The sequence below is a fragment of the Spea bombifrons genome, chromosome 5, assembly GCF_027358695.1.
Source record: "Spea bombifrons isolate aSpeBom1 chromosome 5, aSpeBom1.2.pri, whole genome shotgun sequence".
NCBI lineage: Eukaryota > Metazoa > Chordata > Amphibia > Anura > Pelobatidae > Spea > Spea bombifrons.
Window position 1 is genome coordinate 31130997 of NC_071091.1, and position 25047 is coordinate 31156043.

General features: G+C 37.6%; 1 protein-coding gene across 2 annotated transcripts in view; it reads right to left on the reverse strand.

Moving 5' to 3' along the window:
* The window catches only part of TMEM108 (transmembrane protein 108), a 99312-nt gene that overhangs the window by 11266 nt on the left and 62999 nt on the right, over window positions 1–25047 (reverse strand). For both annotated transcript variants that reach the window (XM_053466335.1, XM_053466334.1), the window contains exon 4: window positions 131–1114. In XM_053466335.1, the coding sequence (XP_053322310.1) occupies window positions 131–1114 (984 nt within the window). The remainder of the gene's footprint in view (window positions 1–130; window positions 1115–25047) is intronic.

Below are 25047 nucleotides of genomic sequence, written 5' to 3' on the forward strand. Positions count from 1 at the left end.
CTAATTAGGAATTATATACAGACACAATATCAAAATAATTAAAAATGGCAGAAGGGCTGGTTTGCCAGTAGGTTTAGTAAGAGACCCAATATATATTTATATACAGAACATAATAAAAGAAGATACTTACAGCATGAGGATATCGGCACGCTGATGGCCAAGAAAATCCAAGCAATATCCACTTTACTAAGACATATTGTCTCTCTGTGTTGTGGTTGGCCTCCCACTTCTGTTACATGAGAAATATTACCAGGCACACCAGGTTTCCATGTTCCAGCAGGCACTAGCCTGTTAAGAAAATTCCCAGTTGCTGTAGATCCAGGTGTAGACAAAGACGTGGAACCATTGCTGGTAGAATCCATTGATGGATGCATCATAATATCCTTGTAGATCCCTGGTACAAGTGTAGGGCTCTGGGCTTGAACAGAAGTCTGTACAGATGACGTTGATGACAATATTCTCATAACCGATGAGGACGTTCCATTCTTGTCTTGTCTAATAGAGACCAAGGAGCCATTTCGGCTCAAGACATCCCATAGTTTATAGTGATTGGATTTAAAAGGCACTGATGTAGGTTCAGCGTTCTTTGATATTAAAGTTGTTGGAGTGGCCAAACCATTTATATCATCACTTCTAGATAGGTTTAGCAATGTGCCACCACGGCGAAAAGCATCTTTAAGAAATGCAAGAATGGTACTACTATGGTTAACATATGGTGCAGTTCTCACGGAAATACTTGAATGGCGTTCTGTTTTGAGGTAAGGTGGCGTAGACTCTGTAAAGTCACCTGTGATATTCTGGAATAGTCTCCTCTTGATGTAATTGTTTCCTGAATGTGTCACATCTTGGCTGCTTTCAACCGGAGTTGCCAGCCTGCTACTGTAATCAACAGCAGCACTGTGAGATGGGGACTCTGTGATTGTTCTTTCTATAGATCTTACAGGCATAGTGATGTATTTTGCAGAATTCCGAACTAGACCCAAACTGTGGCTTGGATTTATCATTGTTGAGTCACTGGTAGTATCTCCCAAAAAGTGATAGGACAGTGGAGTCAGGGAGGGATCCTTAACAGTGAATATGTTTTTCTCTGCCAGTGTCAAGACAAGTAGAACACCTACAACAGACATAATACATTATTATTATATTTATTATTATTATATAACTCTTTTGAGTGTCATTTTAACACAAAGGATCAAAAACATGTGTCAATCATCATATTTTTACATTATGGAAATGTGACAACAAGAAAGAAACTAAACTTTTGTTCCCATGAAGCTCAACAAACATCCAACAACAAAATGCATATGATTTTGCTATATGTTGAATATAGAAAAAAATAATTTAAGAAAAAAATAGAAATTCACTGGCAAAAAAGTATAGGGCAAGACATTACAGTGACTACTCAAACACAGATGAGACTTGCTTCATTGACCAACATATAAGCTACGTGATACCTTGATAACAGCAAGGTGATTATATGCAATCCATATGATACTATACATCATATGAATATTAATAATAATATGAATAATAGTAGCCTCAAAAGAGTGTAGTTATATATAAGCCGTGTTACTCCTCTGTCTCTGTTATACTGAAGTTGCATGACACAGAATAGCGATCTGGGAAGTGTAGGACTGGAGACCTGAATCTTAGTGTGTGTTTATCCGGGTTGGGTTTCCCTAACAATGCTGTCATGTGAATAATGAGCATTTCAGAAGGCCCCTCAGATTTTAGGACATTATACCTTTAGGATCAACAGTGAACCTAAATGAAATACTGACATCTTCATATTGCTGTATGATATACAGAAAATGTTGTGATAGACAATTTTAAGTCTGCCACAAGAATACTTAATGTCTCTTGTCTCTTACATTGGTTTCTGTTTTCTCTTATTCTCCATTTTATCATTTATACACAGCAAGAAGAAGAAGTTGAAAATAATACATTTTCTGATATTGTGTACAAAGGAATAATTAGATGTGCAGGTTGGTGGCAAAAACACCAAAACAAATCATCACACTTTTTGTAGCCATCCTACATGATTATGTAGCATTTGCCTACCATATTATGTATGTAAAATAAGGTTATTTGATGTTAACCAATACACTGATCAGCCATGACATTATGACCACTGACAAGTGATGTGAATAACACTGATAATCTTTTTATGATGGCACCAGTCAGTGGGTTGGATATATTAGGCAGCAAGTGAACATTTTGTCCTCAAAGTTGATGTGTAAGAAGCAGGAAAAATGGGCAAACATAAGGATCTGAGCGACTTTGACAAAGGCCAAATTGTGATGGCTAGATGACTGGGTCAGAGCATCTCCAAAACTGCAGCTCTTGTGGGGTGTTCCCAGTATGCAGTGGCCAGTACCTATCAAAAATGGTCCAAGGAAGGTAAAGCGGTGAACCGATGAAAGGGTCATGGGCGGCCAAGACTCATTAATGCCAGAAGTCAGAACACCAGTCAGGTTGCTCATGCTGACCCTGTTCACTGCCTTAAGTGCCTAGATTCCATTATTTTTTTATTAGCACTTCTCCACCTATGGTACAAAATCCAACCCAACAAACAAAATAAGTCCCATCTTTAACAATGCTGGCAGTAGGACACAAGTACTGTCTCCTTTTTTTAGCCCTTAAAGGGGCACTCCAGCCATTATATGTACTTTAACCCCAATATGTACTTTAACCCCAAAACGACCAATGACAAGCCAGGCATCTCACAGAAAACCAGTCATGGCATTAAATAAGCTTAGATCACTTTCTTCTCTTAAACGGTGTCGATGTCGAGGCATTCAGCAATGCTGAAAACTGCAGCAGGGGCCTCATGTGGCCCCTCACCTGTGCCTCTGCAATATATTTAAAAAGAGCTTAAACTATGTAAACGGTGTTGCTAGCGGTCACAAGCGCCTTTGCGAGAGATTTTGCCCATTAAAAAATATGTTTTCTCTCTAGATAGGTACAAGTTCTGCAATCAACCATGCAGGTCAATGGAGCTTTTTAATCACGATGTGATTAGTAAAATAAAAAAAAAATAAAAAACTAAAAGAAAGATAAATAAAAAAGTGGTAACATTCAAAAATAATTATGCATTGCTGTCACCATCGGGAGAACCATCCAGTTCCAACAAAATGTAAAAAAAAGAAAGTCCAAAAATGTTTAAAAATAAAAGTTTATTTTTATGAGCACAATTACCGCTAAATTGTTAAAAAAAAATTCCTGGTGTATAAAGGGTTAACATACTAGAACATATTTGAAACACCCATGGTGTGTCTAGTTTAAAAATAATATATGGTTTAATTGGGTATATTGAATTGGCTTGGTTCAAAGATTCTGCAGAAGTGGTCTTCATAATAAAAAATAAAAAACACTCCAGATGAAAGCCTACCAGATGTTTGCATTACACACTTTCCAGACACCTGCATGGCTAACAAACAGTTCATAGGGACTAGCAAGAAGGCTAGCAAGTCCAAGGAGAGATAACATTAGCACCATTGGAAAATCGATAAGCACTCCCATATATAACAATATTTATGATTCTGGATCTTTAGAAATGTGTCCATTGTTAAGTGGTTTTCTTTAAATTTGGCTAGGAACAACCAATTTTTTCACTTGAAAACTTTAAAGTTATTTCTCTTTTTTGATGTTACTATAGTAACAGAATAGCAGGTATGACCTCCAATTCATGTGAACAAAAGAAGTTTGGGTGCAGCAGCCTCTCTCATCTGGCTTTCAACAAATGAAAATAAGGGTGAAAACTATTAAATTTTCATTGCATGTATGTTTTCTCCTGTGAAGAATTACACAGCATGAATTCATGAGCAAGAAATCCAATTACACTTCCTGTACAGCATTTTTCTTTCTTTATAGGATAACCCTTCCCAAGGGTTATCCTGCTAAACAAGAGGTCATATCATGTGCAGCTTTGTAAATCCATACCTGGTTTTGAAAAAACGCTAATTTAAATATCGCCTCATAAATTCATTGCTCTTATCATTGTGTGTATATATACACACACACATATATCTGCCTTTGCAGTTTCAGTTACCCAATTCTGTTTTTTTTCACTCCCCAAATGAATTTAGAAAAACTACTATTTAACATAGTAGTGTGTGTGCGAAATAAAGGCAGGGTTTGCGGCTGGTAGTGTAATCTAGGAAAATTTATGAGCTTGATCAGAGACCCCTCCCTAGTATGTGAGATGGAGCGACTCTCAACTCTTTAAGTTCTGCAGACATCTTATTCAACAAAAAGGAAATATTTTAATGATACAGCCTAGACAGATTTCTGTTAAGTCAACTCCCAAGTAATCAATGGAAACAGGGGCCCACTCAATCCCCAGGTGATTCTTATTTAGTGGATATAACTCCACCCCATTTTTGGATTGAGTTAAGGATTCGCTGTAAGGAAACTCCTGGATTAGACAAATGCAAAGATCTTCACCTTCAGCAAACCCATCAAGATGCCCAAAAATTAAAGTATCAAATCAAATGTTAAAGGGTAAGGAGGATAACGGGCACCCCCGGCAATCCCAACCATTAACTCCCACCCTTGTAACCAAATTAGAGTAAAGCTTCCTAATAAGATTTAAGAAATTTGCCCCAAAATACTGGAATTTTAAAATCCTAAACATGTGTGGCCATGCGACCGGGTCAAAAACGCTCTCAGCGCCAAAGCTGATCAGTGGATTCCCCTGCCCGTGCCCACTTATTTTCGGTATACAGGTCAATGAAATGGCTGCCCCTTACAGACAGATCTCCCCGCACAAATCCCCGCTGGGCTGGATGTAAGAGCCTCCCCCATAAAGGATTGTAATCTATTGGCTATTATATTGTAGAGGATTTTAACGTCCTGATTAATTAATGTAATAGGTCTATAGGCCTTTGCTGAGGTTGTTTACCTAATAAAGACCTTATTAGGTTTGAGAATCAAAATAGTCCTAGATTGTGTAAGGGAACCCAGGGGTGTATCCCCTGTAAAAATCTTATTATCTAAACTAGCCAAATAAGGTTTTACATGGGGCAACATTTTTTTTTATAAAACCCTGCAGTAAAGCCACCCAGACCTGGGGCTCTCTCAATAAAGGGTTTTCTCAGGACATCCATACCAATGTCAAAGTTATCGGGGTCTGTCTTAAATACGGCAGTGAAATGCCTACGGAAGGACCCACATAACTACATAAGTAGGGCCCAAGATCACTTGATTATTAGGCAGCCAGACATGTGAAATAATAGTGTGTCACATCTTTGGCCTTTACATAACTGTCCACAACCTAGTGGATTCAATGTCCTCCACGGATCAATCAACTGTAGCTTTTGCTGCAAAAGGGAGATACCTTCTGACACCTGATTAGTTGTATGGCTAGTCACCCCTTGTCTGTCAGGGTCCTAAATTATACTGAAATCACCCCCTTTATATATCTGGAAACAGATTACCGTTTGGGTAATCGGCTGCATATATGTTTATCAGGAAGAACAATTCCCACTGACAAATCTAATATATCGCCCCTCAGGTTTCATATTTTGAGAGTGGATAGTATACTTCAATGATTTAATAAAGCGTATCGCCACCCCTCTAAATTTAGTACGATACAGTGCAGATACATTCCGTATCCATGTGTTCCTCGTGGCCCCCCTCCCCAGACTTCCAGTGCGTCTCCTGCAATGACACAATATGGGGATATCTAAGATATCAGATAACATTTAACTCAATGGGAATCCCAACCTCCCAGTGCTTGGAGAATCCCTGAGGACCATACAAGGACACAATCTGTGTGAAAGCATGGGTGGTATCACTGTACTCAGGAGATGTTACTGAACACATATGTTTGGCAGTGACATATAACAGGAGCTGTAAGTACAATGTGTGTGCACAAATAAAAACAACAGTTAGTAGTAGAATTAGTACATGGAAAGAGTTAAAATACTAGGATTTGATATACCCTGGGTTGCCTAGTTTTCAAAAATATATGATTTAATGGGGGTAAATGGCACTCTGGCTTCAAAGATGTCCCAAATAGGACATGAGGACAGTATGACCAGATTTGAAAATTGTTTTGAAATAGCAATATGCTACTTATTGCAGTACAACTTGTAAACACAAAAAAAAACATTGGGTATTTTTAAACTCGGGACAGCTATTAAAATCTATTTAGCTGTTTTTTTTATTAGTTTTTGTAGGTGATTAAGAGGTTTTTCAAATAAATGTCAGAATAAAATCACAAATCATATTTGTTGTTATAGCAAATCAGATGATATGACCAAAATAAAGGTATCTAAGGAAAGCCCTTCTTGTCCTGAAAAAAAAATTAAAATCTTTATAATCTGTGGTTACGGGAAACGAGAAAGAACAAAATTGCAACTAAACACAAACTGCAAACACAAACTGCAAACACTGCAAAATTATAACAGCCACTGTCAGGGTACAAAAAAATAATAGATATGATTCAATGAAAAATTTGAGATTCGCAAAGTGATTTGTATAGTGTAACAAATTCAAAGAAAATTTTAAATTCAAGCTACTGTTTGGCAGAAATTTAATGAGTAAAATAACTGCACTGTAATTAATGAGTAAAAGTAGCAGCTTAATGTGTAATGTGAAAAAACTCTGTGTTGAAATAATATCTAACAACTGTGCTTGAGTAACAGTGATTTTAAATTAGATGTGCTTCTAGGTGGAAAAAAAACAAAAACATGCAAATCAGTATAACCAAACCTAAGTGAAAATGTATTTGGAACAAAAGGGTTATGAATAAAAAGTGATTCTTGTGCAAAGTTTTTCACCAAAGCAATCAATGGAATGGAAATTAAAATACTATACCTACAGTTGTGCTAAAAAAAGAAAGTACACCCTCTTTGAATTCTTTGGTTTTACATTTCAGGACATGACCATCTGTTCCAGTCTAAAAACAAGGTAAATACAACCTCAGATGAACAACACATGACATATTAGACCGTCTCATGATTTATTCAACAAACATAAAGCCAAAATGGAGAAGCCATGTCTGAAAACTAAGTACATCCTTACTGCTTTCATAGGAATCAAGATGCCAAGTAGATATGTGCTGCTAATCAAATGCCCTTGATTAATTGATCATCAGCAAGTGTGACCACCACTAAAAAAGCCGAAGTTTTAGCAGTTTGCTGGTCTGGAGCATTCAGGTATGTGTTAACAGAATGCCAAGGAGGAAAGACATCAACAATGATCTTAGAAAAGCAATTGTTGCTACCCAAAGTTGCAAAGTTGTACCTGAACAAACCACAAGACTTCTGGAACAATGTCCTTTAGACGGACAAGACCAAAATGGAATATACTGTGTTTGGTTTTCGCCAAACACCTCATACCAACTTTTAAGCACGGTGGTGGAGGGGTGATAATGTGGCCCTGTTCTGCAGCCACATGACCTAGGAACATTGCAGTCATTGAGTCGAACATCAACTCCTCTGTATATTCTAGAGTCAAATGTGAGGCCATCTGAACACCTAAAGCTTGGCCAAAATTGGGTCATGCAACAGGACAATGACCCCAAGCACACCAGCAAATCTACAACACAATTGGCTAAAAAAGAAAAGAATCAAGGTGTTGCTATGGCCCAGTCAAAGTCCAGACCTGATTAAAATGCTGTGCCGGAACCATAAGAGAGCTGTGCATAAACAAATGCCCACAAACCGAAATTAACTGAAGTAACGTTGTAAAGAAGAGTGGGGCAAAAATCCTTCACAACAATGTGTGAGACCGATAAAATCATACAGAAAAGGATTACTTCAAGCTATTGCTGCTAAAGGTGGTTCTACAAGCTATTGAATCAAAAAGTATACTTGGTTTTTCACACGTGGCTTCTACGTTTTGGCTTTTTTTTGATTGATTTGTATTATGTCATGTATTGTTGTTCATCTGATGTTGTATTTACCTAATTTTTAGACCTGCTAAGGAACAGATTGTTATGTCCTGTAAAACCATAGAATTCAAAGAGGGTGTACTTTCTTTTACTCCAACCACAGTAGTACATTACAGAAAAGATAGGGTTAATCCATTATCCGTTAAGCCTGAGTGTTGCTCTATGGAACAACGCTGGTTGCTGTGCAACCATATCAGTAACAGGGCATGCAGTGCAGAGATTGAACGTTACTCAGTAAAGGCTTGAAGACATTGTCTTCATTTCAAGTAAAAAAAATACAATATACTTGTATGAGGCTAATTTGAATTACAAGATGCGCATTTCCAATGTCTGTACTGGTTACCTGCTTGGGCTCTTCCAAGCTCATAAACACAATGCTACTGAGGGACACTTACTGTCATTCGCATTAGAAAACCAGCATCTTGAAACTTGGTACTAATGTCCATAGATCATTAAAAAAATATATATATATATGTTGAGAACAGGGGTAACTACAATCATTTGGGATGAAGAGGTTTGTCTGCAGCTGCTCGCCCATGGAAACCCATTTAATGAAGCTCCCGCTGCACAGTTTGTGTGCCAATATTAATGCCAGTCGAAGTTTGAAACTCTTCAGGTATGGAATCAGCAGGGCATTGGTGACTTTTACACATCATGCGTCTAAGCACTCGGTGAACCCGCTCTGTGACTTTACGTGGTCTTCCGTTGGTTGAGTAGCTGCTGTTCCTAAACACTTCCACTTTCCAATAATACCACTTACAGTTGACCAAAGAATATCTAGCATCCTATCACTGTACCGTGGTACAAGGTTCAAAAGGAGTGAATGATGTAGCAATGACTGTGTTACCAATGTTGCAACGTATTTAACAAATTTTCCCTAGGCAGTTTTACAATAGCTTTGATCTTGTAGATATTTCTGTAATTAAAGATTAATACATTATTAAACAAAAAAAGGAAGGAAAAACTGTACCTATAGTATAATATGAGCAGCTTACTTGCTGTTAACTCTTTCAGGGATTTGGTCACTAAATGAGAGGTCATAGGTAAAATTGCAGTTGCAGTTTCAACTCACTGAATTCATTATTGCCTTTTAGTGATCTATTGGGTACAACTTTCTGTTTATTGATTTAGCGTATTCTCAATCTTGACTGAGACTTAGCTATAACTCTGCCTACCCCAACCTGGCCCAACTCAACATTTGATACCGGGACCTCACCTGAACTATTGCCCTGAGGATAATTGTACATAGATGCTCAACCAAAGGAGGATGTGACACTTAAAACATGAAGACCTAGTCCACTTTAGACCAAAGGTTCATCTGCAGACTTTCAGTTTATTACAGTGAGGGAACTGCAAGAACATGCTCTCATGTCATAATAATGGTTGTAAAGCCAAACTGGAGACATTTGGACTTCCAATGAAATCAATGGGCGTACTCATTTCACGGATTTACCACCTTAAGTACCCAATCAGTGGCACGAAAGTGATTTCATTGAAATCAATGAGAAGACTTTACACGTGTGCTGAATGCATCTCCTGTAGGGCATTTAGCAGGGGATGGGGAAAGGAGAAAATGTGATTGAAGGATTCTGCAATGCATCCAAAAATTTGAACAGACCATGTACCTATCATATGCAATAAACTGCATATGATGGGTGGCATGTCCCTTTAAGGTATAGCATGCTATTCTAACTGTACTAAAATGTGTGATACAATACTTAATCCCACTGTCTGTGTCTTCCAGAGATTTTCACAGATGTAATTGTAATATTATTGCAATTTAAGTAGACTTTAATATAATTAATAGCATACATTTTAATTATCTAAAGTAAGGAAAACCTAATCCCTTTACTGAACAAAGAGCCTGAAGCAATGCATAATACAATAATGACAATAAGTTATACAGCCTTGTTGTCTAATGTATTTTAAATTGTATTAAAAGCAGGTGCCGATATAAAGTAGATGCTATTGTTCAAATATTTTTGTAAACTGATTTGCATTAGAAACTCTTGACATGCAAACCGCTATGACAAGTCTGAGCTAGACTGCAATAAAAATGCATAAACAGAATGTAGAATAATTTTACTTATTCAGTGCAAATCAAGCTGTAGTGGCTTGTGAATACTTCTATGAGTGTGAAAGTAAAACGTGTTGTTACATGTTTGTATGTATTCTTTGGTTTCTCATGTACCAGAACATGAGTCTTTGTTATGACAAAAGAGGGACAACAGTGAAATCATGGACTATTTAGCAAAATCAAAATGAGAGAGTGAGAGTCTAAGACCGTGTGAGTAAATGTTGGTGTTGGACAATAAATCTGGTTTCCAAATTTAAAATACCCCTCTGATTTTTGTCCGAATGAGCAAGAAACAGAATTTGCTAACCAAAAAATGAGTCATTTTTGGCCCATTTGCACATGTCTATACGAAACCAAATTAATATTCTAATATTTAGTTACCCATTACTTATGTCTATACTAGCAATGACCTAAAACATATAAAGTGATTAACTGTGTTGCAGGCAGTGATTGTTTTTTTGTGATAAACTGTTAACATCCGACTTTAGGTGTAAAAATACGTTAATCTTCATTTAGCAATTAACAGTCATCAAATGGTACAGACAGAATTAAGAGCTACCCAGACATTTCTATAAAGATGGTATGACAAGTTAATTAACGCAGCTGTGCATTTCTGTAAAGTCTACTAATGCAGAGGAGACTTTACTAGTTTAGATAGCTAATTAAAAATAAAATGTCCTACATTATTATGCCAGGGATTACATCAATGGAAGATTCCCTTTGGGGATTAATAGCAGAAAAGCACAGATATGTTGTGAACTGGACTCAACATGACAGCTTCTGAATCCTGTCACTGTGGGGCTCTCCTGTCACCGTGTGGCCCACTGAGCTGTATATTCAATGGAGGTCTGTGCAGTTGCACCACAGACCCCCACTACAGCTGTCATGAGCCCTCCTTGCTATGTTCTGAAGCTGAGTCCCAGGAGGCTCCTTGAGTAAGGTAGATTAGTGGCTATGCAACAGTACAGACCTCCATGAGTAAGATGGGTGGCCATGTCTCTGACCCTACCCCTCTCTGTTTCTTCTCTGTTTCTTCCCACACCCTCAACACAGGTGTCCCAACTTGGACATCTGAAATGCTGGAGGTGTGGTTCTAATCACAATCCTAATAAAATCAATCATTAAATTGAATGCTGTCAGGGCACTCGGTGTCGGAACAGGTAGGAGTCTCAATGCAGGGGCAGGTTCAGAACATGGCTGTAGGCAGGCTGATGTGTCCAGTTCAGGGCTGTGCTCTACTTTAGCTTTTCTCTTCGGCGCCATCTTTAGGTGTTCAGAGAGAGCAGGATAAAAACAGGCAGGAAACTGGAAGCCCACTGGCAAGGCAGATGGCAGGAAGCTCACTGGCAGGGCAGACGGCTAGGAAGCCGCCGGACAGGTAGGTACATCTGGGACACGCCGGGGTCTGGTACACAAATCGGGATTGTTGAAATAGCCAAGAGTCATACATGGAAAACAGATCAGATGCAGAAAAGCAGTAGGTCAGTATACAGGCCCAGGAACACAATGCTCTAGCAATGAGGCTAGGCTGATGCCTGGTTTATAGTGAGCCTTAATTGACCAAACATGAGGCAGGTGTTTCAAGAGCATTAGGGAACAGCATGGTCCAAGGAGAGGCAGAAGGACGCTGCAATACAAGATCCACCCGGTGGAGTAGCGGATAGGTGATTTACCTAGATTCCACAGGGTTGCAGGTTCGAATCCCTGTGGTGCCTGAAAATGCACAGACCTGCACAAATAATTCAGGAGCCAGCTGTTCCTGAGAATGTGCCAATTTGCCCCACATAACTGTTAACCCCCCTCCCTGAGACGCACAGAGAATTCACAGAAATTCTCAAGCCAAAGTGTTTCCTAGTTCAATCATGAATACAATGTTTCTTCCTCTAACGTTTTCACCAGGCCTTAGATCTGAAATGTGAATCACCTTTAGTAACACATGTACACTTTAAAACACCATAGATAGAACAACAACATTATATGGTGGTGTGGTGCTACAAAAAATAAAAAATGTATAGCAATTGCAAACCTTCAAATGAGTGAGACAGTAAACACTGTAGGAAATAGGAAACAATGATTAAGTAATGAGACATCCGTTCTTGACATAAAATTCTTAAATACATTCAGAATTTCTCACCACCCTACTTAGCCCTGCAGTGACCTAGCACCAATAATTACATGTTCCAAATAGATAACAGCAGGAAAATTGCTTACATCTCACTCGGTGTCAGTTTGAGCTCAAGCATTAACAAAAAAGGAATACAAGTTAATCTGACATGCCTGTATCTCAGCTTTGCATTACAAAACTTTTATTATGGAAATGGAACAAAGTGTGGTATCAACATGGACCAATTTTTAATGAAACTGATATTGTATTTTTTTTTACTCAAATTAGTTTTTACTTACATTTAGTCCTACATGGATTACTATTAACAGTGTTTCACCTACGTTGCAAAATTTTTTCTGAAGCATTAGAAACATAATATCTGAGTACCCAAACATTTCACAGAAGTAATTCTTTAATCCTTAAATTTTGCCTCATTCATATTTTTTAAAAAATAGGAACATCTAATTCTCATGTGATTAAAAAATGAGCACTGATTGCTGTTGCCATATAAACTGCCCCTTTAAGCAGAGTATGGCTCCAGGTGTGGTGTTAAGAACTGACTGCACCTCAGTAAATTAATGAAGAGCTAATAGACTTACAACCGGTATTGCTTAGTGCCAAGCCAAGTCCTAGAAAAGTCCTTAAAAAAAGAGTCCATGAGTGATTGGTATTATTTTCTAGGTAGTGCTGAGAAGTGTGTAGCCAGGTGTGAGATTTTTTTTATATATACACAAATAGTATGTTCTGCAAACAACCTTTATAAATGATTAATTGTGATGCCATTTTAAAGAAGTACCAGCTACAGAAAGTCTTTACAAAGATAGGCTTAATTCATGCCTGCTCTTTAGGTAGTGTGGTATATTAATCAAAGGGTATAAGGTAATCTTTTCACGGCACAGACATGCCAGGGCATGTAAGAGGGTATCATTGGGGAATAGGATAACGCTGGGATTCTTCAGCATGCACTCTCTTACACTCAGAGGGGGATGGGAGCATATTCTACCTCTTCTTCGTCTTTGTCTTTTTAAATAGCGCCATTATATTCTGCAGAGCTGTACAGCAGCTGGGATAACTAAGCGTATCTTTATTTGACTTTGGCGAGAATTGTGGTCACTTCCATGTCTGATAAGAAACTCACAGCTCCTAGGGGAATTACTGTTTTTTTTTTCTTTTTACATTGTAGTTAATGCTACCTCTGATTAAGAAAGTTTAGCAGCCATGTTTGGAATTGAAGAAATTCTTCTTAATCTTGAGGTTTCCCCTTTGAATTATTACACCTTGTGTCACCCTGGAGAATTTAGAACTTGATGAATAAATCTAATGGTAAGTTAGAATTGTGGTACATAAATACTACACATTCATGAAACTAATAAGCCTGAAGAAGACATCTAGATAGTCTTGAAAGCTTACTACTATTACACTTCAGTTGGTCAATAAAGTTAACATCTTTACCAAATTTGCTCTTATTCATGCAACTGTTCACATTAGTGCCACTAGCCTTTATTGTACTGGTTATATAGCATATTTAATGCATGCAGTGAATAAACAAAGCAACAGGGCCACAATAAAACTCCAGCATCACAACAGGCGCCATCATAAAGTGACCAGGTTAAAGAGGTGAAATGTGTCTTTTTTTAAACAAATGTTTGATATTAGGATCCCAATTTTCTCCCTCATTGATTTATGAGCTCAACGTCACTTCTGCAGTTTTTCTGAACCCCTTGAGCTAGCAGTCCGTATGAGCAGATTGTACAGGGCAGACATTATGGTTCCAGCAAGATAAATAGTGCACATGAGTAGATAACTCTAAGGGATTGACAGATGTTTTAAGCTGCCTCATAAACATTTGAAGCTATTTAAAAGTGGCATGACCCCAATTTCATTAGTAATTATTCAGCTAATGCTCAAAGCCTCCACCTGGTCTTTTACAGACATCAACTACAAGGTTGGTTTCAATTGCCTTGCTATTATTTGAAAGGTCAAATCTTCTACACAAAAAAGGGAGTTGATTTTAAAAAAGGGAATTTCAAATTCCCTAGAAAAATAATTGTATTTGGCATATCATGAATGATATTTGATAAATCAGATTAGCAGAAAATTAAAGCTGAGATATCCCTTTAACTTTTGTCCCGGATTCTCTAACAAGAGACGTCAGACCACAGAGGGGACATTTTGCTGCAGCCCTGGAGCTGCAGCTTTTCCCTAAAGTAATTATTATTTTTCTTTTTTTGCAGGTTAAATTATTATATATGACAGTACTGACATTTATTGTACAGGGAGCTCCCTGGGACATTGAACAGTGCCTTTAAGTTTTCTAAGTGGTGGCAGACAGCAGACTATGTCAAAAGCAGCCCTAGAAAGAAGTTAGTGTAGTTTTTAACCTTTGTTCTATAACATGTTTGTTATCTTTGTCTTTCAACATGTTAAGGAAGAGTACAGTGTACCTCCAATGGCTTAGAAATTATTGACTTGTGCTTTGGCACGACCTGCTATACAAAAATGTACTCCACTTTAATGCCACTCTTAGCTGATGGAAGCCTTAAAACAATGATTGGCTAAAGACATTAACTCACCATATTAATATTCATATAATTATAATACTTTTGCAAACTAAGAAAGGAACATAACTGACTAGCATTTTTAAAAATAATAATTCTTTATATAATTCATATCTGAGCTTTAAAATACATTTAAGTTGCAGGCTTTAAAAATAGGCATAGCTACTTTATTAGTTACGTCTGCTTTAAGCCCTTAGGAAGTGAATCTCATTTGGTAGATTATATTGCTGTTCTTTTGAAGCACATGAAATAGTTCAGTGGAGCTCAGCTATGCAGCCAGATGTCCTGCCATGCATCAGCTTTGTATGACTACCCAGGTACAAAATGCCATGCAGCATATGGCTCCTTTGCCAAAGAAAACCCAAAACATCATGCTGCGATTAAACAACTTTCCACAATCTCAAAAAATACAGTTGAAATGTAATCAGTTATCACAGTGGTGACCTTTATATTGCACATAACAAGGGTGATTTACAATTTAAAGTAATCCAACCATTCGACTCTGAAGTTTGCATATATAGAAGAAAACAGAAAAGCAGAAGAAAACAGAAAAGCAGAAGAAAACTTTATTCTGTAAAACACTTATGTTGGATGTAATGTTTCTGCCTGTTGTGTACTACTGGTGTACTAATGGTAGTTCGTTTTTCTGTCCTGTTAAGTTTAATATGACTGCAAGTGAGCATCATGTAACAATGAATGCATAAATGTGATGGATTTTGTTAGGTCTGGATGTTTTGCTAGGTCTAGGGACTTTTTCACCTTTTTTCACCTATAATCTTTTAATATGACAAGTCTGGTTCTTGGTGAATTGGAACTACAGCTTCATAGCATTATAACACCAACGCACGGCTTATTTGACCATGTAGTAACATTACATTTATTTATAGAGCACCAGCAGATTCCTTAGTACCAATAACAATACAAAATTAACAATAATCCGAACATATGTTAAGACATGCAGGTGCAGAAGGAGAAGACGGTCCTGCTCTTGTGAGTTTATAATCCATTATTTAGTTCAAATACCTTTTCTTATTATGAACAAATTATTCCAAATTATGCTAAGTGTATCCCTAGTTGTGCTTGAAAGGGGCAAGCGAGGTTATTGTTGGTCAACTCCAATTTTTGTGGCATTATTCCAATTCCTACCTTTGAATCCATTCTGTGTTTCATTAATTAACTAACTTTGTCATTAGAACATGTGTTATTTTTTCCATGTTGTATTTGTATCACACTGTCATTTTTGTACAAATATGCAATTAAAGGAGCTGAAAATAAACAGGGGGTTTTCTGCTTTCTTTTTGGTTGACATTATTACACAAACCATTAACCTTCTTTTGAACTAACCTACACATTCGCACCTTTATCAGTTCAACCATAAAATCGATCTCATAAGGCAAGAGAAAATTTCAATGCCTGGTAATCATCCTTAGAGAAAATTCAGGCAGTCTGACATTTTTTTTATTTTTTTTTAAGATTTTTTTTTTCTGTGAATGAAATCTGCCCTCTCAGCTAATTACAGAGCTCATTCCTAACAAAATTAAGTAATGGCTAGTGATAAAAACTGCATGGAATGCCATGCATCTTTAAACCATGCAGTGCTAAAATGCAAAAATATACAGTTTCATTATTATTATCTTTTATTTCTATAGCACTAACAATTTAATGCGCCTCTTTCAGTATATACATTAAAAGGGTATGACAAAACTAACATTAACAAAGACAAACTGATACATCAGATAAAGATTATCCTGCTCACAATGTTACAACCTAGAGGAATGAATACGCAAATCCACATTATAATATCTAAAAATATATTTTTTAAGGCAAAAATCATAGATATTCTATTAACTCTTGTTAATCGCTGTTACTCTGTAAGATTTGTTTTCCTAAAAGAGAAGGTATTATTTGCACCCTCAAAGTTATGGGGAGAAATGAGAAGAATAACTCATGTTTGATACAAACTGACAAGTTTTCAAGATCTCATCACGTAACCAGTAGATTACTTAATCTAACATAGTCAGAAGCCTTCTGATCAATCTAAATAAAATGCAAACTGTTTATTGGGTCAACAGAAGATTGATTGTTGGACGATAATAAATTAAGAAATAAAATATTATTTCACAAGTGTAAGAATTTATATTGATTCAAGAGGGCAAATCTAGAATTAAGCAGGAAACTTTACTGCAAGCAATTGGTCCAAAACATAAAAAATGTTTACATCTTGGTTATGCCTAAAAACCCTTGTATATGGGTTATACAACCCATATATATATGAAGGCAGCACATTACTAAACATATTCTCAAAAATCATTAATCCCCTATTCTTACAAGGGTTCTAATCCCCAAAGACTTGTAAAAGTAAACAATAGATCATTTTAAAGGACTAGGAAGAATGATAAACAAGGAAAAGATTTAAGGAAGCCTAGCAATTAGGATGGTGAACATGATATTTAATCCTACTGATGAACAACCATCTTTTAAGTGTGGCACAGCGATTACAGTGGGAAAATAAGGATACGCACTGGTAAACCAATGTTTATTAAAGATCATGTTTTGGATTGTTATAATAAAGCAGGGATTTATCATATTTATTGTTTTTGTAAAGAAGGTGGATTTATAGGACATATGGGGCAGTATTTGACTTCACATGGTCTCTAGTGGCTGTAGAAAGTTCCATCCTAGTATTTCCAAACATTTTATAGCACAGATCTAAACTATAATATTGTGTTAGAAAACTCTCAATCTAACATTTGTATGCCCCCTGTCCAGTCTATTTACTCCGCAAAAATAAAAAATCTTGAAGACTTAGAAGACCAATTTGTCCTGCAAGTCTAGAAACATCTGATACTAATGTTTGGCTCATGAATAGATTCGAAAGCAGAGGATAGTATGTATGTATTATCGCTCATTAACAATATCTTAAAAAACAGTGTATAGGGAGCAAAATAGACACAACATTACAAGTCATTTATAAATGTGAATCCAATTATCACATCTGAAAGGGTTCATTTTTAATGAGATATAAAGAAAAAAACATTTCTAATTAAAGCCCTTTCATATTTTTGGGGGATTTTGTAACAAGCTTATATTTTTTCTGTGAAGATGCGTTCAGAACTTAAATTATGATTTCTTATTTTAATTTTTCACAATTGGTATCGCTGATATATTGTTAAGGGTAAAATTCAACTACACTGTAATTATCTGCATTACTTTAGCTGCATTTATTCTTTAGTATATGTTCATACTGTTTTACTGTTATTACTGTGTGTTGTAGTCATTTATTATTTTCCTGCTCAGGAAACCCATCCATGTCCTGGATGCCCAGTCGGGTAGAGGCACTGCCAATGCTATGTACCCCAACTCTCGTATAGCGGAGGCTCAGGATCCCCATGTAAAGGAGGAAGAGGTAACTGAGGATAAGGGCCAAGGGGGTGTCAGCCCCAGGAGCAAAAGCCTTTTACACATGTATAACTGCCTTTTTGGGGTCATGCCACTGCATCTCAATCGGATTCAAATCAGGACTTTGAGTAGGTCACGCTAAAATCTTCTTTTGAGCAAAGGTGGACTTGCTTGCGTGCTTCGGGTCATTGTCCTGCTGCATAACCCTACTATGCTTGAGCTTTAGGTCATAAACTGATGGCCAGATTCTACTTCAGAATCTTCTAGCAGATAGCAGAATTTGTAGCCCCATCAATTATGGAAGGTCGCTCAGGTCATACGGACATCCTGGCGCCAAAGCTGCTGTGTAGTCCGTGCCGCGTTAACCCCTATTAACCCCTTCTACAAAAAAAGTCCCCCCACGAAGACGAACACGAAGAGTTGGCCCAGAGCCCAAATCTAGTTGTGACTGGTCAGTGTCATAGTTTATATTAACTGTTCCATGCATCTCCAAAATTCTTCGTCCTTGACTGTAACTTCAGGAAGTGATACAGGAATATCACTTCCCATTCTGCAACAAGTATTTGCTTGGGGATGCAAATGAGACAAAAATGTAAAGAGTATGTCTGCAGGCTACACAAAGCTTTAATACATAATTGGGAATTGGTTTTTCAGCTGGTCTGAAAAAACCCAGAATACTTTGGCTTGTTTTCGGTTGAAAATCCATAGGTTAGATACATACAATTTAAACTCATTACATATTAAACAAACTGATTTGTATAATCTTGCATACGTGTATTGTTCAGATATGGCAAGAAAGAACAGATGGAGCCAATGACCCAAAGGGACAGGAAAATATGTGAATTATCCTGTAGTTAATTAGAGCAGACGATATTAGCAAATTGTTGTATTACTCTGGCAAAATTAGTGGCTATTTATGTTGCCAAACATGCTTAAAGGAAAATGTGTTGATGCTATACTGTATATTGGTTCTAGTACTTGGCATTCATTATGATTTCATGATTCTCTACAACAATTCCAAAGTCAAAGAATACTTTCATAAATGTGCCATTTCCCAAATGGGAAAATTTTAGTGAAGCAAAGTGGTTATGCACACAGATGGATCCCAGTACAAAGTGGTAACATTTTAGCAATATGCAGGACCATTGAATTGGTTGCTATGGTAACCACACCACCTCTACTTCTTTTTATATAACATTTACTAAGAAATTAAGTAGTGAGTCGAATTAAGGGTTAACGTGACTGACAAGGCTTGACTGAGGTTGCTTGACTTCAAATGCTAACATTCACAAAACAACTCCCATGTTCATATACAACTTGTTTGAGAATGCTTGCGAGTGACTGCAACTTTAAATGTTTTTGAGTTTTATGAGTGAGGATGAGAGTTGAAGGGACAAGCATTTTATATACAAGTGTGCTGACATCATTTTTACTTGTCAGTAGCAGCAGTTACCGACTTATGAGCGTTGGAGTGTGAGACAGTGACAGTTACCCTGAGATTGATGCTCATTACTCATATACCATACTGCAAGTTAATTACTAAAGAAAATGTACTAATGTGGGGTGGATTGGAGAAGCTGTAGTGTACTAATGTAGTGTATGTATAAAATACATGGACTAAACAGACATTATCCTCAGGGAAAAGAAAAAATGTCGGTGCGCTGAGCTGGTCACAGGCTCAAATAATACAAATGTATAATACGAGGCCTACCAAACAGGTGTAAGCATGCTGCAAGAAACAGTGTATTGGCTGTACAATGTATACAATAAACAAAAACTGTCTGCGCTTCTTACCCTAATAAAGTTGGCAACAAATATATAAACATAATATAAATGAGAGGTTTTGGTTATATGAATTGGCCAAAGCATAATTAAGCTCACCCGCCACGTCAAGGCACACTCTCAATAGGGTGAGAACCTACTCTCACCGCCTACATAGTGGGCACACAAAGCAGTTTATACTGCTACCAAAACCTTATTAATGTGTTGGGGGAGGTGCAATTAAACCTCCCGTGGCGGGTGAGCTTAATTATGCTTTGGCCAATTCATATAACCAAAACCTCTCATTTATATTATGTTTATATATTTGTTGCCAACTTTATTAGGGTAAGAAGCGCAGACAGTTTTTGTTTATTGTAGACATTATCCTCAATTTATTTTTTGATAAACGCACATAAAAAAATACTTGTGACAAATTTAGGCATTTGACTGTGCTTGCACAGTGGGTTTTAGTTGTTAATTTATTAATATTTTGTATTATCTTTCTATCTTATATATTATTCTTCATCTTCACTAATAAAAAGTGTGTAGTTTAAGACAGCGGTTCTCAACCCGTGTATCTTCAGGACCCACATTTGTCTTTGGTCATTAAGTCGCGACCCAAAAAAACCTCAGAAAAGATGAGGGAGTGGAAAGGCTGTCCGCGGGCTGCAACAGGAAGAGGGGAGGAGAAATCAGAGAAAAACTTTATTCAGCTCTCACTAGGAGCAGACAGCGACCGCAAACCAATCAAGCAACTTGCTTTGCGGTTGGGGAGTAATGCTAAAGTACATGCCGGACCAGAGGCTGCCTGATGGCCCTGATCTTTGCGGCCGCGGTCCTGACAGCCTGCTGCTCACGGATTGCCGCTAGAATGTGTTAGGCAGCCCCAAGAAAGTGAACTTTTCCCGGTATGCCTCCAGTCCGGCCCTGACCCTCTGCGACCCACTGAAGACAGGGTTGCGACCCACTTTTGGGTCACGACCCATGAGTTGAGAACCACTGGTTTAAGACCATTGCCAATTTACGCTACCAGCCAAACCTCTAATTTGTGGACCTTTAATTATCTTTCTACGATATCATAAATTATTCTTCAGTGATAAACATTGGTGACAAAATCAGGCATAATTTTTATATATATATATATATATATATATATATATATATATATATATATATATATATATATATATATATATATATATATATATATATATATTAAATCCAGTCCTGCTCCAATGTGTTACATGTGCCTATCATCTGCCAGTGCCTTCCTTCTGAGGGCCCTACTATCCTACTACTATCCTGCTACTACTACTGCTGCTCCTCTATTACTTTCCTTACTAGTGGCTGGATGTCTGTCTGCTGGTGCCTGTTCTGCCCTGTTCCCAGCGCCTTAATGCCGTTCCTTACTCTGGGGGATTTTGTTCCTATCAATGCCTGCCCTGCTCTGCCTCAGCAGCTCAATTTCCTTCCTTACACTGAGGGATAAAAAATTATGTTGGTGAAAAATCCAGTGTCCTGTATGGTGGAGATGGATATATGCCAGATAATTTCGTCTGAATAGATTTTGCTTACAGTGCGCAACTCTTTACCTGGAAGGATAGTTAAGTGATATATTTATATATCTTTGTTTATGGTTTGGGATAGATCCATTTTGAATGAGACATTAAACCTTGTTCATTACACACCACAGCATTATGGCAGTTATGTGGTAAGTAATGGAAAGAACATTGGCTGTCTGTGATAAATGGCTCCATTAATCAAGGATGTTTGTAAAATTGTATCGTGTCATTTGTAAAATTGTACATGCTATTGTATCAAGGCCAGCAGTATGAGCCAGCAGTATGCACTTACCATGTCACAGATCTATATACCCTCAGTATAGGTGCTATTGCAAGCTGGTGTGATCCATCGGAAAAGAGATCCATAGATCCATGCAATCAAATGTGATATATATATATATATATATATATAGCACATGCTATAAAAATAATTATTTTATTGCGATGATTAAAAATGTCAAATGTCGATGTTTCAGTCTCATTTACTATTTGCTATTATATCTATTTTTTTATCTAGTGTATAAATGATTTTGAGGCCTTTTTCTTATCGTTTTTTTATCGGTATATTAGTACTTTCTTTATCGAATTCTTACTATATTTTTATAAATCCATTTCAGGAGACAATGTATTTTTAAGGCAAGAAGTTTAAATAGCCCCCTAACTACATGGTCAATTAATGTGGATGGTGATAATAATTTTATACTACATATGCGAATTACGCGAATATTTATTCATTTATATTCTTATCCTGTATATTTACATATGATCTATTATATAGTTGTTATCTTATAGATTTACTACTTATGATAATGTATATTAACTAATTTATTCCCTTATAGTATTAATGATAAAGACCTACATTTTAAAATACAATTAAGAACTGTTTCAAATATAATTAAGGATTGTTTTGAATATATCTAAGGACTATTTTAATATGATTCTATATTGTGATCCTGTTTAATTAATTTATTAAATGCATATACTTTAATTATAATGAAGAACCCAATTATGGACAATTGACAAATCTATGTGGACAATTTACCATTGATCTAATCAATTAAAGACGGCTATAAAGGAGCACAGAAAGGGATCCACCAACGTACCTGAGGAAGTATAGCACGAAACGCGTCGTACGTTGCACGTTGTGACAGAGGAGAAGGAGGACGTGACTTTTATTTGCGGATATACATTCGGCTGTGCAGCAGTGGATGAACGCGGGACGCCGTGATTTTGAAAACTGCCGCTAGTCCGATTATTTATTTATTTATTATATTAAAGTATTCATCTTTATCTCACCCTCGCCTCCGGATCTGTGCTTTGAAGAATTTGGGAGTAGTTACCTCGATTTCTCGCTCTTCTTCCGGGATCACGAAGTTTTGAATAATTCTACGGTGGAGACTGAAATTTATTCGGGAGACGAACAATCCCTTCCGCTCACCCCCCTACGCGGTTTATGGGCTTGAATAAGCCCCACCAAACGTAAGGGTCCATTTTGCCTGTTAGATATATACACACAACTATTTTGATGAATTACACTATGATGTTTTTTTCTTTTCTCTTTGTTTTATGATTGAATTTTACATACTGCTCGGATTTCCTTGAAGCTACATTGAATTGGTATCATTTGCATTATTTATACTCACTTGGTGTGAGGGGCGCGGTCACCTATATATGTTTTTGTAGTTTTTCTTTAACAAACTGGGGATTTGTTCTGAGGTGTACCAGCAGCACATTCACATTTATTTATTTATTACATTTTTTTGCTTGTATATTTGCATCTTATATTATTTATATAATTCTATTGCGCACTACTCACTTTTTATGCTATTATATCTATGGTTACAAAATGAAAAGGTGGTTATAAAAAGATCATGTACCTGAGTCACTGCGTCCAGTTACTATAGTGACTGAAGCACACCCGAAGAGAGGAAAAAGATTCAGTTATGTCAGCACCACATCAAGTTGCTCAAATGTAAATTATGAAATGTAGACAGAGAAAGTACAAAGAAAAAAAGCCAGGCCGAAGAAAAAAGATAAAATGCCTTTCACAATACCAGACTAGATCTGATTAGCTACGCGCGGTGACCCTGAGCTGTTTGTATCGTGTTCGCCAAGAAATTGAACAAATTTACCTTAATTATCCTTTTATCATTATGGGTTCAACATATCTACATGCAATATTTTTTAGCTGGTTGATGATTTTGAAAATTAAATATATTACTTAGAGTAAAGTACAACATTCATCAGTATTTTCTTTTTTACATTACATTTTATTTATAGAACGTTGGTAAGGGAGAGTGAAGCGTAATATTAAAAATGACAATATACAGAATTGACAATGACATTCACTTACCTTAAGACACATACACCTGCTAAAAACATAATTACCAAACACAAAACACCTGCCTCACCGGTGCCTCCGGAGAAGGCTTTAAATTGAGAGTCTCAATGGGTTAAAATCCAGTGCAGTCCCACTGATTCAGCTCCTTTGTAAGCAATATAGCCAAATAAAACGATATATGACTTGCCAAAAGTGGTGGGCTAAGCAATTTACAGTATCCCGTACAGTGGGACAGAATCCTCAATATTTATGTCTCAGACAGGTGTTCTGAATGGTATTTGCTGGGTGTGCCCTAGTTTCTTGATTTGCAACACCGAGGAGGCTTCATGCGAGTTGCAAAGGAGGTCTCTGCTTAGAAGATCTCCCCAACCAGCCCATGCTCCACACTGCCTGCAATAGTAGGGCGGTGGGGCAGCTACCCAGGATATTAGGTGCCTGAAAATCACCAGGACTGGTAGAATGTATGAAGACATGTTGTACAGAAGAAGAATGAGGGAATGGTAAACAGAGGGCTATATGAATCCTGGGATATAAATCCCCCTTTTTACAGAAGAATTTTCTGACCCCCCATTTGTGTTTGTTGTTTTTTAATAGTTGCTGGCATTATGCGGGAGCAGTCCTTAGTAACATGGAATTACTAGTTGTGCACAGGCTTTGCAGGCTGAGGTGCAAAACACTCTCAGAGGCAGGAGCTTAGGCATGGGCGTAGGAACCGGGGGGGGGACAGATCCCCCCCAGTAACTCATGCGGGGGGGGGGACCGATAATGAAGAAATCCCCCCCAGGGCTGTAGGAACCCCCCCAATAAAAAAGCCGCAAATGCGGCCCGCGAGACCTCGAGGTGCGGCCCACGTAAGATCGGGAGCCAGGGCAACAGATCTTACGCGGTCCGCACCTCGAGCCCTGCTACTTACCTGTGGGAGGGTCTTCTGTACTGCACAGAGGAAGCGGAACCCAGCAGAGTTCACGTGACATCCCATCACATCCTGCTTCCTCTGTGCAGTACCAGAGAACGCAGAGGGAGGCACCGCCCCCTGCTGAAGTCTGTGAGCGGCATCGAGGAGGTGCTGTGCAGGTAAGGGGGTGGGGAGGGTGTTTGAATGAGTATGTATGATTGAGGGAATTAATCTGTGAATGAATGATTATATGACTGAATGAGTGTGTGTGATAGCATGGATGTGTAAGTGCTGGGACCTAGGCATGATGGGACTATGATTGCAGTCAGTACATGCTGGTACAGGGTGGCTGTAAGTGATGTGCAGACCCCATATTGCTGGCAGCATTAATACACAAGGGGGGCAGCTAGCTAGGTTTCAGCATGTACTGGCTGACTTGGCATGATAGGA